Source organism: Trachymyrmex septentrionalis, unplaced genomic scaffold (assembly GCF_001594115.1).
Source record: "Trachymyrmex septentrionalis isolate Tsep2-gDNA-1 unplaced genomic scaffold, Tsep1.0 scaffold9, whole genome shotgun sequence".
NCBI classification, from domain to species: Eukaryota; Metazoa; Arthropoda; class Insecta; order Hymenoptera; family Formicidae; genus Trachymyrmex; species Trachymyrmex septentrionalis.
Window position 1 is genome coordinate 3,333,619 of NW_017306091.1, and position 17,225 is coordinate 3,350,843.

Sequence of the window (17,225 nt, forward strand, 5' to 3'; positions counted from 1 at the left end):
AGGCGATCGACTCGAAAAACGTGTTTTCAATTTTTTCCAGTCGATCAATTTCAGAAAAATCCAAGAGAATTGTTATAAATAAATTGCCTTAATTTTTATATATAGTATTATTATGAAATTATACGTGACACATTTCCAAAATATTTTTTGGATTATTTTTGAAAAATCCAAAATTTCAACCAAAATTATTAAACATTTATAATTCACGGTAACTCAACTAAACGATTATATAAAATCCATAATTTCAAATAAATAAAGACTTCTCGGGGTTTTATGAACAACAAAAATAACAGAAAACACCGAGAGGAAAATCTCTCTTCTCGAGATAATCTATAATAATTTATGGTTGCCTAAATTTAAAAATATGTTTCCTTTTTCATTAATTTTGTACTTGTATTTTTTAATTGTCTTGTAAAAATTCTAATAGAATCTATAATTGCACTAATTTTTCTCTCGGTGTAAAGGGATGCATCGGCAACACCTCGTACAAATCCGAGTATATTTGCTTATTGCTACATTTGGACTTACATTAATAATCCTAATGCCTCTTTCACATTATTTCCAGAGATTTCTAAATGCACCAACTGCCCGTCAGAGGCCAGTCATGTTCCGTAATCAGTTCTGTCTCGCTCTTTTTTCGCTTTTTTTTTTTACAATTATCTCCATGTTCGCTTGCCTACAGGTGAGTCTGAAAGGGAGCAAATAAAGAAACCAGGATAAGAAACTCTCGATAAAATAAAACAAAAATAAAGTGTGGACCGAGGGAGGATCATAAAAATACTACAAACAGTAATTCTTTTAAGATGATCGATTTAATATTTTATAACGATAAAACGTTTCAACAGTTTAGGCTTCTGCGTTTAGCAGAGAGAGAGAGAGTCATATCTTGTGATAATGTAATATTTTTTCACTGATTCAATGTCGGAACATGCAATTTCTCAAAGAAAATATAGTATATCAGTAAAGAATACAATGATTTACGAAGGGCCAATATTGTAAATTATTCGACGCATTTAACAGCAGCAATCATAAGAATAATAATAATTACTTTATTTAAATAATATCAATAATACGTATATTATATATTGCCGAACATCTTGATTAAGTGACAATTCATTCATGACAACAACACAATTGAACGATCGCTCTGTTACTGAAATTAACTAATTATTATGTAGTTTCAGGCAGATAGGAATGGACTAGGTGTCATGAATTCGGTCGACAATATACTCCTAATAACATTGACGTCAAAGATTATTTAACAATTAAGAGGAAAAAGCATCGAATATCTCGTTTAAATCTAATGCATGAAGTGTTTAAGTTTTAAAATCGGTACAGCTAGTCCATCGCTATCGATTGCCGTACGCACATAATTTCTCAACCCAACTTCCATCCCAAATTCTCCAAATATAATACATGCTGTGTACATAACTTTATCTGAGTACCTAACAAATCATTTTAGTCACAATACGAACTGATATCCTGGGGCAAATATTTCAAAAATGGTAGAAAATATAGTTTCCTTGACATTTCACAAACACTGAAGATGTACACATAATAAATTATTATATTACAAAATAATACATTATTTTCGTTTTACAAGGCGCAAATTTTGAAAACCAATTTACTACTTTGTAAATAATTGAATCTACATTTATGTATACGAACAGTATGTAGAAACATATATTAAATTAAGTTAACTTAAAAAAATGTCATCAATAAAATCATTAAATACTATCACAAAATCATTAAACACAAGCATGCTTTTAGAGTTATATTAGTAATTTTAGGAAAGTGGTAGTACTTGTATGGTTAAATTTTAATATGTTAATTAAACGTAATATACGGATTGCTGATTTATATTAGCGGACAAAATTCAGACAATATTAAAAAGAATCTTATATTAAAACGATACAATAGCGAAGAAATGCAAAAATGGAAGAGACGCGTGGATTAATAAATCACGAACAGACACGTGTCTACATCAAATTATTTGCCTTTTGTCAAAATCTTGGCACATTTGTACAGTTAAAAACACTATGAATATCTGTGGCATAAATTTCTATTTAATTTTAATTCTCAGCGAGATTATCGTTCCTTCCCCGATAGAATAGATATAAATGCAGTGCGCATTATTATGTATTGTACAAGATTATGCGAATTACATGCGTTTATTATTAGCCATAACTTTTTCTAAAGCTGAATATATCATTATTTTGTAAATAATAATATTAATATTATTAAATTTATTAAGTATGTTAATATTAAATAAAAATAAAATTTTATACAAATATATTTTTAAATATTTTCTTTAAATTCTTTGGAGTGGAATCTCACTCTAAAGAGTGAAAATTAGCCAGTCTTGAAAAAGAGAGACTTAGTTTTCTCAATCTTTAAGAGTGAGATTTACTCTAAAGTTTTACAGAGTACTGATTTTTAATTTACTTTCTAAATTAGTGTACTTTGTTGAAATTAGAAATGCATTTTTAATTGTATTACTGTTATATTTATTTATAAAAAAGAATGTTTAAAACAAAATTTTTAATTAGTCATATAATATTTCGTTTTCATATCACGTTACATTAAAGAGATAGATTATATTAAAGATTAGATTATATTAAATTAATATTAAATCATTAAAATATCTAACTAATGTTCAATCGATGCGTTCTGCATTTAGCATAATTTGTATCTAATCAACTTTATGACAAAATTATCAATAATTTATTTTTCAACGTCATGTAACATAATTGGACATACTTCAGATCTGAAGGTTCAAAAAACCTATCGATGCATTTTATGTACATATTACAATATAATAGAAGTCATTAGTTTCGCAAAATCTCAGGTAGAGAAAGTTGCAAAGAAACAATTTAAATTAATTCTGATGAACTCTGCGTGCGTCATGATGCTCGACGAATGTTTAATGCCCTTTGCATATTCCTCATGATCACAACGTGGTTCAAGCTACCGCGCTTCAAGCTCGTCCTGATTTGACGATACAACGAAAAGGATGTGCTTTGCTCCAATTGATGCTGCCCGCCTTGGCTGGTTCGTCTCTGAATGATACGAACACAGAAAGATACGCTGTATCACTTTCGTTTGTCCATATGTGTATAATTTTTCTTGAGTTTCTCAAATAAGTTTCAAAAATTTTGTTAAAATAAAGTGTAATTAAAATTCTAATTACGAATATGTAGATATATCCGATCATTATTAAGAATAATTTCTGTTAACTATTTTTAGAACTATACGATTTATATGTACAAAAATTTTACAGTTTGAGACACACTTTACCATTTTTGTGATTACATTTGCTCGATAAAAGCATAAAGCCAGTAATGGTTAAATATATTGCTACTCTTTTGCTAGGAAAATAAAAATTAAACATTTAACTCTCAAACATTTTTACTGGTGTCATAAATTATGATAACTTATAATGTACGAATGTAACATAATTGAATCGAAAAGGACATAATATCGAAGAGGACGTGATATATACCGCCTAAGCGGTATGGTAGACTTGATAGTTTTGAATAATTATGTAATAAAAAGAGAAAGAACTGCGAAATCTGTAATTCGGCAAAGCACATTGATCTGTTTTAAATAAGAGTTGAAAGTTACAAATGTTATTTCACGAATGGCATTAACGTCAGCTTTGTATAAGCACACACAAAACACACAGAGAAACATCTACGCCCAACACATGACGCTTTGAAAACAGAAAAGATTTATATTAATCGAGAAGGAACGTGCACACACGTATATACTTGAGCACAATATAATCGCTGAAAATCGCATTAAAAAGAAATATTTTTAAGCGAACAAACAATTTTCTCTCTTACTCTTCACAAAAGAAAAAGAACGAGAACATTACATTATGTCAGGACAATCTCAGTATTTTGTATAAGCAACACAGCAATCTTTCTCGCGCACACATACTTTTACGATAATTCTCATCCTCCCTGAATTTTCCGCGCGATCTAATAAAAATTACTTTGCACCAACGTCAATCCGGATTCCAGTATTTAATTCCCAAGGATATGTTAAAAAAATATCACACTTTTGAAATTGCTAACGTTGTTAGTGGTATGTTTTTTTACGCGGGATCGGGATTCCTAACAATTACGATAATAGCAATACCCGCGAGGAGGTATCGAGTTAACAAAGCTACTGTGTCATGAAGCTATCTCGGCAGTAAAATCTGCATCCACGGTAAAAACTTTAATAATTATCGTGGATTATCTGTCGATTTCGCTCGATGAAGTGCAGTCAATCTAGATCATAAAAATATCATTTGCAACACTAATACTCTCATTCGTCGTTGTACGCGTTCTGATAAAAGACAAATGAAATCTCGGAATGCATTCGGAATGCGTCGAGGTCCCTTGGAAAAAAAATCTTAAATGCCTTTTCAGTTGATAGTACGATCGTGGAAATACGCGACGGAATGTACCAATGTTTAAAATAAAAAGCATGTTAAAGATGTCTCGAGATACTTTAAAGATCCGTTACCGAGATGCGGTGAGATTTTACCGCCAATCATAAATGTTACACCGACATGTTCAGAAGCGTTTTATAATAATAGTAATATACGTATAATTGAACAACATTCTGGCGTTTCAAAACGTTCGCGATAAATCTCACGTACTATTATAGCAACGCGATTACATATCTGAATGCTCTGTTACTACGGGGTATTGTACGTACACGGCACTATAAGTCCTTCTTCTTTTCCTCGCCAAAATCAACTTCACACCACGCATCACGTCGTATTATATAATACAGTACTGGCAAGAGGCAACAACTTTTCGTATACCTCGATTCTGATGAACGTCGGATATGTTACGGAAAATTTTCAAGGGAATCTAGCACTGTTAAGTTAATCTCTTTTATTGCAGATTTGCTACGTCTCTCTACTAGTACTGGATTTTTTTTTCTGTTAAATCAAAATATCTTTTATCCTATCAGAATATATCGCACTTGTAACGCACTTTTATATTTTTGTTATCACATTTAATATAGCTTTTTTAGTATCCACATAACTTCGATGTTTGTCAGACAAACATATAGTTCTATCTGTACATCGGAAAAAATTTTTGCTTTAAAAACAGAAAGAGAGAGAGAGAAAGAGAGAGAGAGAGAGATATTATCGCACTACATAAAAAATTTCCAAAAACTTTTACGTATAAGGAATAAATTTAACGTTAGACACTTTTAAGGAAAATAAGAAACGGTGAAATATTAAATTTTTTTTTTCTTCAAATCATCCACTGATATGTTGCGATCGCTACGGCCATTATCCATTCGGATACGCCGAATACATTACAGGAGTCCGTCATATCCGTGACGAAGATTTTATATAAAAAAATACGTGTCTCTTGCTTCATTCGCGACCCGAGGTTCATCAGAATTTGGTAGGAAACAATTCGATACGTGTTACCTTTGCGAGTATACACAAGCACGTTGTATTTATAATATGTATACACGTTACACACAATTTTTGTGCGCGTGCATACGTATGTGTATAGGTACATACAGAGACAGACAGAACGTGAGACACATATAGATACATAACACTAACTATATATCTCGCAATAAAAAGAAATCGCGCGGGCCTTCTGCTAGCCGAACTATGCGCAAGCATACTTTATTTACAAAGCTCCCCGTTCACCATGCGTCAATTATATGTCGACGACACTTGTTCCGTAATCACACGGCCTCTCACATGTTAGTAAAATATGATATTAATTTATCGACGGCGACGACTCGATTAGGAAAAAGACGCTTGAATTATGCGTGGACAATGGAGACGCGTGGAAACGTCCGGGAGTAAACAAAATGCCATTTTGACAGCTTCTCATCGCTTACGTATGTGCGTTATAAACTCGCTACAACATAATTTTTACGATCATCTTAAAAGATCATCTTCTTTTTCAGTACGTTTATATATCTTATTTAGCTGAATATTTTAGTAGTACTTTTGCCTTGTTATTTTCCTGTATTCTGTTTGTGTTGTGTATTCAAAATCAGCTTTCAGCTTTGACGGATTATAAAAACATTTAATTCTTTTGACGTTAATTTTTGTAAAAATGAAAACGAAAGATTAAAATATACAGGAAAATTAAAATTACAAACGTATGTATATCTCAAATTTTTGCATAAAATGTTTTTGGTGATTATATGATCTATAATTGGCCTGTTCTATTTTATAGACCGATTAAAAATTTCGCTGATAAATAAAAGAACAGAATAAAAGGGATATGTATCAATTTAAATAGGATAATACGACGTCAAAAGAATTAAGAACGTCATATCGGTCCTCTTTAAAAACATTAGGTTGTGCGGAAAGTTCGTTTCAAATCTTCTGTTAGTTTAGGACGCAATTTTTATTCAAAGAGCAACTTTATTTATTGAAGCGGTGGAGACGGACTTGTGCTGAATGTCGGCGAGTTTTCTAATAATCACTCATGAATTTTTGTGCACGAGGTCCTTAAGAAGCGTTTCATCAACTGAAATTTGAGACGATTTTTCCGAACAGGCTAATAAAAAAAGAAACTTCTCTATGAAAACTTTCATTGAAAAAAAATGGCATTTTAATCACTCCCTGAATCGATTTGGAACAATGTCAAAAGCTTTATCGAGTACTGTAGGCCGACGAGTATCACGTTCTTGTTAAATACGTAACCATAATGATATTGACTCTCCTATACCCAGGAAGATTCAAGGATGCCCATATAAGGATGTCGAAGGTGTTCCCTTATCATAGTGGAAACCACATTCGAATGAGATACGCTCACATGTTTATGTGTACAGATATACATGTCGATAACAAATTAATGTTAGAAGTCGCGGATCGAGACGAATGTCTCTACCGAACGGATGTTAATGAAAATCGCGTTAAGTACAAACGTTTCGTACAAGTGAAACGTCCTATGTATATATAACGAATAAAACATAAACTTCGCCATCAAAATGGAACGGTCGATAATCCTTGCAATCTCGATTCAGAACAGATCACATATTCGCCTCGATCCTCGATGCGAAGCTATTCATATCATTTGCCACTAGATTTTAACCCTTAAGTAGTCTTGCGATCAAATGCAGGCTTTTAGGATTAAATAAATATTCTTATGTCAATTCCAAATTAATTATTTTGAGTTATTCTCCGCCTAACAGAGAGTGACTTAAGTAGAGAGGGTAAGTGTGACTAATTGACAAGCGAAATGTTAAAACGAGGAGAATTAAGAGGATCCGGTAGAGACAATGACGGCAAAAAAGAATGAAACGTGACAAGAATGACAGATCAGACTTTTAAAAAAGCATAGCGTTACATGTTCCGTGAAAAATCCAACTACCAACTACTGATACCAGCAGTAAAATTAAATGCGACTGTTAAAAGCTTGAATTACACGGACATAGTTAGCGACCTACTCCAACGCGACCAATCAAGGGTTAAACTGTATTTCGTTACCGTATCATTCACACAGTCACCCATTCTCTCTTTCTCTCTCTCTCATTTTCTCGAAGATTTGTCGCTACGGCGGTGCAGATCACCCACAGAGCACGTTGCGCACGAGATGACGAAGGGGGACGAGAGTCGTGCATTCACTCGCGCTGCAGTATCTCCTGATTCAGGAAAATAGACAAAGCGTTCAGACAGTCTGACTCTCTCGCATGGAGCGTCCCAAAGCGGCCGTTCGTTTCTGTCAGAATGAATTTAATGAGAGCCGAGACACAGACCTGTCTCCTCAGAAGTGAGGAGAGTAACTCGTGGCTATCTTTCCTTTCTTTCTCTCTTTCTCTCAGAATCGGATGGATTCTTTTAAACTATTCTCGCTACCGAATTAGTAGACGATTATGCGAGATACTTCGCTTCCTTCGCAACCTCTAAGCAATACTCTTTTTCTTTTTGTTCAGAACAGCTACATTATATAGAATTGTTGAATGTTTCAGCTGCGAAATGTTCGACGCGATTCTTCGAGAAGCGATAAAGAATATCGCGAATCATGCTGACATGTGTACACTTCACGCGCATATTTTTTGCGTTTCGTCAGTCCTGATAAAGTATTTGTTTACTTTTTCATAAAAATACCTGGCGTAGCACAATGAGAATACGCCACAAAGAATACGCACCATCGACACGTTTGTCATATGAGTGATCTCGATGTGACACATCTCGAGAATAATATCGACAGTGGCATCGTTTTCGAGCGCGTGCTTTTATATCATTTTTTAGGAATGAAATTCAGCTTGGGACGCTCCATGCGGATCGCGATTAGTCGGTTTATCCTGGAAAATCCTGCAATACTTAAGGGGACGTTAAAAGGAAGACGGTGCAATTACCATTCGATAGATTCTTACAACACGTCGCAGTCTACCTTTAATAATTACGGTAAGCCTCGGTCACTCGGGGAGAACACGTTTAAATAATTCGATCAATCGGCCACTGACGATAGCAAACTTACCATCTCGTATAAATCGTCTGTTCAGGAATATAGCGGTGGCAATAGACAATCATGATGGTATTATTATAATGTGATAAGAGACTACAAAAACATGTGGGTATCAATAGCAATAAAATTATAATTTAAGTAAAATTGCCTTGTAAATAAAAATTTATACTCGTATAATATGGAGCCATATTAGAAATATAGAATTATTGAAATAAAAAAAAACATATGAAAAGGATAGTCTTTTATATACACACAAAATGAATTTTTTTCTCTTCAAAAACTCAATTTTGTAATCCCTCCTGTGTTGTTGATTTCATGAAAATATATAAAATATAAAATAAATTTATAAATTTATGTCAATATGATTCTCCATTGCCTCAGCTGTATCTTGTGTCCGATCGGTCAACGAAATGAATTAGCACTTACCATCTCAGTCGTGAGACTCGCTAGGGCCTCCTCCACAGTGGCCGCGATCCTTCCACCGTCATCCTGACGTTGATTACCCTTGATTGGCGTGGTCGGGCAACCTAAAATTATCGTTAATCGTCATCGTGCAAAAAATATCATTGGTCCTCGCAAATTACCATTAACAGACGGCAAGAGGTATCTCGAGCGATAGTGTAATCTCCAAATTAGTTCTATATTCGGAAAAAAGCGATCGTAACTGCGTGAAATTAAGAAATTTTTAAATATGTATTTGTCGCAGTGCAAAATATTACACGAGATATATGCATAGCATTTGTATAAATGATTTTAAATAAAAAGTGATTCAGAATTTGTGCCTTTTTTTCGAGGTTTCGCAATTTTGAGGCGAAACATGAAATGTGCATTTAAGAAACTGTGTTGTCTATGCATGAAAAGAAGCATGTGAACTAATTGCTTGAGTGGGCCAATAGTAGAGAAGATAAAAAAATACAGATACAAAGATCAAAACTTATCTATTAGAGGTCCTAAGAAATTTTCAAAGATCAGAAAACGTATACAAATGAAAATAGAAAAATAAAATCAACAGTGTAGACAGGATTCAATGAAGAATGACGAAGAAGTGAAGTTTCGCGTTTTCGTATTTTTTTTTTCCTTTATTGTCTCTTTCATAATTATCAGGCATTTTAACAAAGCTTTATTTAAATTAGCTAGACAGGACTAGACAGAACAACAATGTTGATAAATTATAGCTGTTATAGAATCATAATCGAATGAAAATATTTTCGCATTTGACTAACAATCTTGAAGCATAATCACACAACAATATTAGTTACAATAACATTAAAGTTAAACATTTATTTTTAATTGTCGCATTCATATATTTTAGGTATGTATATTTCGAGACAATTATTTTATTTTCATATTATTTTAATTTCAAAAAATCTGCTTTCCTTTTTAAAAAAATTGATATAACAATAAATAAAAATCATAATGAAAAAACAAAGATATATATATAGTATATATACATGTATATATTATATACAACAAATTGAAACTTCTAATTTATGTCCATGTTTCAAATTTTCTAATATGTTAATTTATATATTAAATTTTATTTATGTGTGTGTGTGTGTTTATGTTTATTCATTGTAAATGAGAAATTCTAAGAATCTCCGCTTTTTTTTTAAAAAGATTTTTTGTCAAATTGATATTAAAATATAACAATCTAATAATTGCATATACATATATGTATAATGACATATAATTTAAAAATTGATGAGAATAATGTATATGTATGTAATACATTAAGAAAATAAGATGTGTTTAGTGTTTAGAAAGATTAAATTCTTTCATAAGCTAAACATTCAATACACACTATTCAAGTGTCCAATAAGTCTATAATATTAACGAGATAGAAAGATCTTTCGCAAATATGATTGTCAATGTTGTTGATTCTGTTACATCATTCAATTTATATCAATCAGAAATGAAAAAAGGCTTATAAAAAGTTTCAGATTCATAGAATCAATATGATATAATTCTAGAAAAGTAAGTCAACTTCTTAATATATATTTTTCGCACAAAAAGGCAACTATCTAAAAAATTACTTAGAAAGTTTAGAAGATCTATGTTAACACTCGATAATTAAGCAACAGCGAGAATCAATATAATGTTTACGTTTGTTCTCGCACGAGCGACTCCTCGTTGGAGTATTCGAAGGATATAGAAGAGAGAGAGAGAGGGGGGGGGGAGAGGGTACCAGCAGAAGAAACCGAGAAGTCCTCATGGCAGTATCCTTCAGGAGCCATAGTAGATGTTCAGCGCGTAGAGCAACTTACCTATGTCGCCGCTGCTGGAGCTCTCGGTGAAGGACGGCGTGCCCTCAGTCCACGTTGGCGTCGAGCCCTCAGCACTTCCGGCCGGTGGGGTCCATGTGAGACCGCCGCCACCTCGGCTGCTGCTGCCGCCACTCTCGACACTCAGTGACGACTTGGTTTCCCTGCCGCCACTGCCACTACCGCTACCGCTGCTCTCCAAATGCACGTCCGATATGCTGAGAATAAATTCGTTCGTCATGTTTAATGCCAACAAGCTGAAGGAATCGAGTAATCATGTGTGATTAAATTAAAATCAAATACTAACATTCTCCTTTTCCTGAGGTTGCCGTGATAAAGCAAAGAAAAAAATGTTGTTTAGATGCGTGCAAAGTGCGAAGTGACAAGCATAAAATATATTTTAGGCTAAATATAGGTAACATAAAAAAAAAATTCAAGCAGTGTAAACACGTATCTCTGTGTACATGTCTTATCAATTGCATCTGATTGTCAATCTATTCTTAGCATGCATCACTAAAATTGTTATTTTATACTAAATTTGTTAGCTGTCTTTAATTTATTCATGTAAATATACAAAATGATAAATAATATTATTCTGTTGATTTTACTAGTTGAGAATTGAGGTACTTCAAAATTATCAATGATAACAATTGGCAAAAGAGTGTACTCACCTTACAGTATCGTGATACGTCTTGGTGAGGGTAACGTGATGAACAACCTTATTTTGTTTGGAATGAGTAGAGAACAGATTGCTCGTAAGAATAGGGGTTGCGCCGCCTTGCTGAAGGTGACCACCGGAAGCCAAGGTTTGGTCGTTCGAGCGGACTGCATCATCAAAGGGCGGGGGCGGGGTGGAGCAGGTGGAAGGAAGGGTGCCACCTACAAAAAGCGCGCTACAATTAGCCCTAATTAATACAATCAAATGCTGAAATAGTAGGTGAGAGTGGAATGGCAAAGAATGGCTGAGATAAGAGATTCGTTTACAGTATTTACACTAATAATAATCACATCTATGTATGCTTAGAAAAACGACTGGCAGAAAATTACGATTTACTCCTTGAATTGCGATTTTAATATTTTAGGATAAATATATTTCTTATCACGATTTTTTGAAAAATACTAATGTATCTTTTTGTTGTATTTGCAAAAAAAGTTGAAAGATTTGGGAACATTTTTCATAACATTATATTGACTTGTATATGTTAATTTGTTGACAATTTGATTATTATTATTATAAGAAAAATCGTCGAAAAAGAAAAATTCGTCGACATATAAGATGGTATAAAGTTAGTATCTACCACTTGTTAATTTTATATATTTATGCAGATTCATAAAGATTAATTCAGCAAATACTCCAAATTTTAAACCATCCTATATGTGAATTTAATTGTACTATTTCTGATCAATTAAAATTTTTAACATGTGCATTTAAAATAGTAATGATATTTTCTCTAATTCCACCACAATGAATTAATTCTTCTGCCCGTCTGTATATGAATATAATTCAGACAAAGTTTAGGATAAACAACTTCTGATATTTAATATAAAGAGCAAGATAAAGAAGATACGAAGAAGAAGATAATTATATAAAGTTTCCAAGCGCGATTATATATACGCAGCGAGAAAATTATGCAGAGCAAAATTTTCAACATTTCTAAGAAGGCAAGCTAGCAAAATTTGACGAATCAAATTTTAACAGTCGCGATAATATCATTTATCTAAGAATAGCATTTTTTATAATGTTGAAAATATAAAGCATTTATATTTAAAAGTGATAGAAGCAAATTCGGACAAGTATTAAAGTATTCACTTATACGTATTTATAAAAGTACAACATAAACTACTTAATTAAGGTATGCAGAATAGATTCAATTTTATACGTTGCGGTTACTACATCATCAATGTATTCGTATAAACATCCTGTTATGTTACATGAGATAAATTACTACTAAACAATTTATTAAACTTCAGGACGAATCGATTAAATAGCACAATACGACTAGGAGGTAAATAAACGCAATTAAATGGGCGGATATCGGATTACACGAAGTAAATTAGCAACAAAAGCAAAAGAGATATTGTTCTGAGAATAATAACGCGGTATAAGTAAAATTTTATTTCTTGTAAAACACGTTGCGTTTATTCACTCGTTGATAGCAATGAAATTCTATGCATGCAGTTTTTTATTTCTAATAAAACTCGAACGATACTTAAACTAATAGAAACATTAATCAATCACATAACGATAACTTTACACAATAAGCAGGGAGAACTCGACAATGATTTTTGTTATATATAAACGATACCTCGTCGATGTCTTAAATCGACTGACATTGAAATGTCGCAGACGTGGAAAAGAGATAGCAAAAGATATTAGTTCAACACAGATTACTCTCTTCTATTAATAATCGAATAGTCGAACATTTAACGGTAAACATAGCACACCGTCTTCGCTAACCCTGATGATTACCGAAAATAAAATACTGTTATCACAATCTGAGATATGAGACGACGATATGCAAAAAATAATTGTCAGAACGTATGCTTGTGTTGTCATGCAATAATGATATAAAAGAGATCAAAACATTTTACGTGATAAGTGTTCAGTGAAGAAAGATGAAAGCTGTAGTTTCTTCATAAAGTTGGAAGCTGCGGATCTCTTTTATAAGATTATAAATTCGAAATTTTGTACACTATCGTTTTTCACGCAGTTAATAATCATCATCAGTTGGATGACATCAAGACTTATCGTTATTAATACTTTTATAAATCGCTTTGCTAAAATTAGCAACCAAGAAATTGATGTCTTTATGTAAACGATCGCGTCTTTCGATAAGTATGTAAGAAGGAAACATTCGGTTTCAGCATTCCAAACTCTGAATTAAACGATAAATCGTCGCAATGGCCACTCGAAAGAGACTTAAATGCTTGTCTCTTGCGTTTAACATCGGTGTTTAATAATCTTCCTTTCAATACGATTTTTTCTTCTTCTTGATTCAATCGAATTTCATTGATCGGCAGTGCAAATTTTCGTTTAATAGCACTAATTTCATTCCCGTAGTTCAAATTATCCAAGTGTACTTCTCGCCGAAGTGTATCCTTCGTTTTGCCTCTCACATCCATCTTAATCTTCTCAAAGTTCTTCACTTTTTCGAAAACGGAATATTTTAGAACATCGCTATTTCTACTTTGAACGTCGTCGAAACTGGAAGATATGAATTCTTCTCTCTCGATTGTACTCAGCAATTTATCTCGATTCACATCTTTCGAGTTGGTCTTCTTAATATCGGATGAAGATTCTTCTTCACGAAAATAGGAATTTCCATCGTAGCTTTTACAGTCGGATTTCGGAGATTCGTTTTTATATTTTTTAAATCTCTCATTAGTCTGTCGATCGAATTTACTAATTCCTTTACTATTTCCTTCATGAGCTATCCTATCTTCCATGTTTTCAACTTTATCACGATAACTGTTTGCAAAAATTCCTTTGAATCCACCTCTATTATTTATTTGCTCATCATTTATATTCTTAGAGATATTCTTATCAAGATAGTTATTATCTCTACCAGAAGGGCAATTCTGTTTCGTTTCATCACATCTGATTGCCGATTCCTTCCTTTTACTTGTAAAATCTGTGTCATTTTTATTACTTTTCTCCTGAATCCGATAACCACTCTTATTTCCTAGAGGACTCATTTTCAAAGACAATTTTTCATTGTCTCTTTTTACATCTGTTTTCTCATTATCAGCTAAATTTCCATTAAAAGTTTCCCTCTTAGTTGTCCGTTTCTTCATCGACGGTTCCGGCGCAAGTCGTTTCCTTCTCTTAGATTTCTCTCGAATTTTTTGCAGCAAAATGCTATCTTTTTTAATTGACGTGAATTTTAAGATCTTTTGCTTATAATTACTCCATTCTTCAGCAGCCTCCATATAAGATGTATGCATATGATGCGTTCTCGCATCTTCCACTGGTTTACGAAGATGCGACACCGTCGTGATCGTTGTGATAGACGCTTCAAGGTTCTTTTGCTTTCTCTTTACTCTCTCATAATACGTCTCGGAATATTTCTTGTCCTTTCGCGACATCTTGTAATTCATGAGATCAGCTCGAGAGCTTGGATTTAAAAAGTATGTAAACTTCGCTAGATGATCCGTCTTGGTATCGCCCCTTTTCTCTTTATCTTTCTTTGAGACTTTATAATTATCGGTACCCGTTTCATTGAAATCTTTCAAGCGATTGGATCGACGGATTCCCCTATCTGGTCTGAGAGGGTGCAGGCTAGTCTTAATGAAGTAAGCGTCCTCAATCTTTACCACGCTGACAAACTCTTCCTCGTCCTCGCCGAGTTCCTGGGTATACCAATGCTGAATCGAGTCCATCGGTCGAATCCGTCCGACTTCTCCACCGACACGATCGCGACGAGTGACGCGGCAAGAAGTATCGGATGCTGATGTATGAGCATGCAACGCATTCGAGGTCGCGGAAGTAGTTTTAACAGAAGTAGCAGTAGTGATAGTAGAGGCCACGGTTTTAGCGGTGGTGATAGAAGTAGAAGTACAGGAATGGTCAGATAGGAGCGAATGGTGCAGGTTGCACGAACTGTCATGCAAGCGATATCTTGTGATTATGGCTGCTTCATCACCTCGGCTGGAAGTCACCGACGACGTTGTCGAGGCGGCGGTGCTGACCGCCCGGTGATCCTCGGAGGACCTGGCGGTCCTCGAGGCGGCCGTGCCCCGCGGTGGCACCGGAGGTGGGACCTTGCCGGACGGTACCAGGTTCGGGTTCGGCGGACTGGCCGCGCTTCTACCCTTCAGTACAGCCGGGTAACTCGTGACCTTGACCGTGGGGGCGGCCCCGGGCGGATGCTCGTGATGCGGACCTTGACCGGTGGCTAAGGTCAACGGAGGCGGACTCAGCGGGCCGGCGGCAAGGTTAACCGGGGTGGAGGTGGCAATCGGCACCGAGGCCGCCGCGTTCGTCATGCTGATCGCAGGATCGGGCGGGCTAACTGCTGCCGTGGTCGTTCAAGGTAGTTCGTGGCCGTCCAAGGGTTCAACGAAGGGAAGTCGCGCGTGCCGCGTCGCGATGGCGCGGGATGGGAAGACAGAGAGAAAGGCAGGAGAAAAGAGAGAAACAGAGAGAAGCCGGATGAGAGAAGTCGAATGATTGGAGAACCGTGCAACGTCGATTCTTCTCCGACTGGTTTGTTTTTACGAGACCGGTCCGCGAGTGCACAAATCTTATACGTATCGCAATTTATCATAATACATATATATTTGTAATTAAAAAGAAGTTCGCGACGCAGTGTAATATGTGAAGTTTACTTTGTCCTATGATTATTACATAATGATGTAATAAATGAAATCTCTTTGTGGTAACATTTTTCGCGACTCACAAATGCGTCGAATTTACGTTGCACAGTTCAAGACAATTACTTGCAAATTCTAATTAAAGCGATAAATGATACATGATTTATAACAAATATTGTTGCAATATTATGATACGGAGTCAATTAAATTACTTTCAATTCATTAACTTTCATCTTTAATTTTAAATACACTCAATTTTAAATAGATCAAGATAGTTAGAGAACAATTTATACACAAATCCTTGAAATTTTTCTCACATTTATTGTTCTTTACTTTTTGAACAAAGAAAGTACGATTGACATTCACGTTTTCCGAGTGTAATACCGTTGTAAAAGATAATGGTACATTTTCGCGACGTCGCGACGAAGATTTTCAATCTTGAAAATGGTTTCACATGACAATAAACAACTGTACATTACGAGAGTAAGTGATTGTATAAGACTCACCGGCCTTTGTAGGTGATGTAGCATGCATTGTCGAACCTCCAGTTGCCGCCACCGCTAAACCACCATATAACACCATGTACCATTACCGTACTGTGATACGTATCCAGCTCTTAATCGGACAGAGAAACTCACCACGGATTTCGAGAGTACCCGGAAAACGCGGAAGCCATTCATCAGTGCCGAAAGCGCGTTACAAGCACAAGATGCCTTAGTAGTAATTTATTGGCAATATATTGGTTAAACGTTGGAAATATATTGGACCGATATTTGGGCAATATTCTGCCAATAATTGTACCACGAAGGTAATATCATATTCGGCGTCACGAAATCTCTTTGCCGTAGGGTTTGAAACGATGCGAGGCAGCAACGACAGAGTTGTCGAGATGCCGCACGAAAAATATATGCGCTTCATATTTTCAATCCAATTATTCCGATCCGATAAAATCGTACGAGTTATTTTCACATCAAAATTGAACGACTCATCTGCGATTGTCGTTCAAACCCTGCTTCATCATTGGGTACGCAACGTTCCTTCAAGCGTTTCATTTCCAGCGAAGCACGATAAAAGCAAACCCCCCATCGAAATCGCGGTTCCAGTTTCTCTGTCACATCTCGTTGGCCGATAGAGTCCCGAGGCAGAACCCGAGGATTCGAGCGAAGGGACGTTTATGTGGCAGGGAAACAAAACG

At 34.9% G+C, this 17,225-nt stretch overlaps 1 protein-coding gene across 8 annotated transcripts in view; it reads right to left on the reverse strand.

The window, feature by feature from the left end:
• Positions 1 to 372: 372 nt before the first annotated feature.
• LOC108755923 (phosphatidylinositol 4-phosphate 5-kinase type-1 alpha-like) overlaps positions 373 to 17,225 on the reverse strand; it is a 33,137-nt gene continuing 16,284 nt past the window's right edge. For 2 of the 8 annotated variants that reach the window (XM_018499348.1, XM_018499346.1), the window contains 6 exons: positions 16,537 to 16,590; positions 15,361 to 15,729; positions 11,389 to 11,596; positions 10,721 to 10,935; positions 8,883 to 8,983; positions 2,755 to 3,059 (listed from right to left, as the gene is read on the reverse strand). In XM_018499348.1, coding sequence (XP_018354850.1) covers positions 2,904 to 3,059; positions 8,883 to 8,983; positions 10,721 to 10,935; positions 11,389 to 11,596; positions 15,361 to 15,729; positions 16,537 to 16,590 — 1,103 coding nt within the window. In that variant the 3' untranslated portion in view covers positions 2,755 to 2,903. Of the gene's footprint in view, positions 689 to 2,754; positions 3,060 to 6,185; positions 7,630 to 8,882; positions 8,984 to 10,720; positions 10,936 to 11,388; positions 11,597 to 15,360; positions 15,730 to 16,536; positions 16,591 to 17,225 lie in introns of those variants that run through there. The other 6 variants (XM_018499353.1, XM_018499352.1, XM_018499350.1 and 3 more) reach the window with 5 other exon arrangements.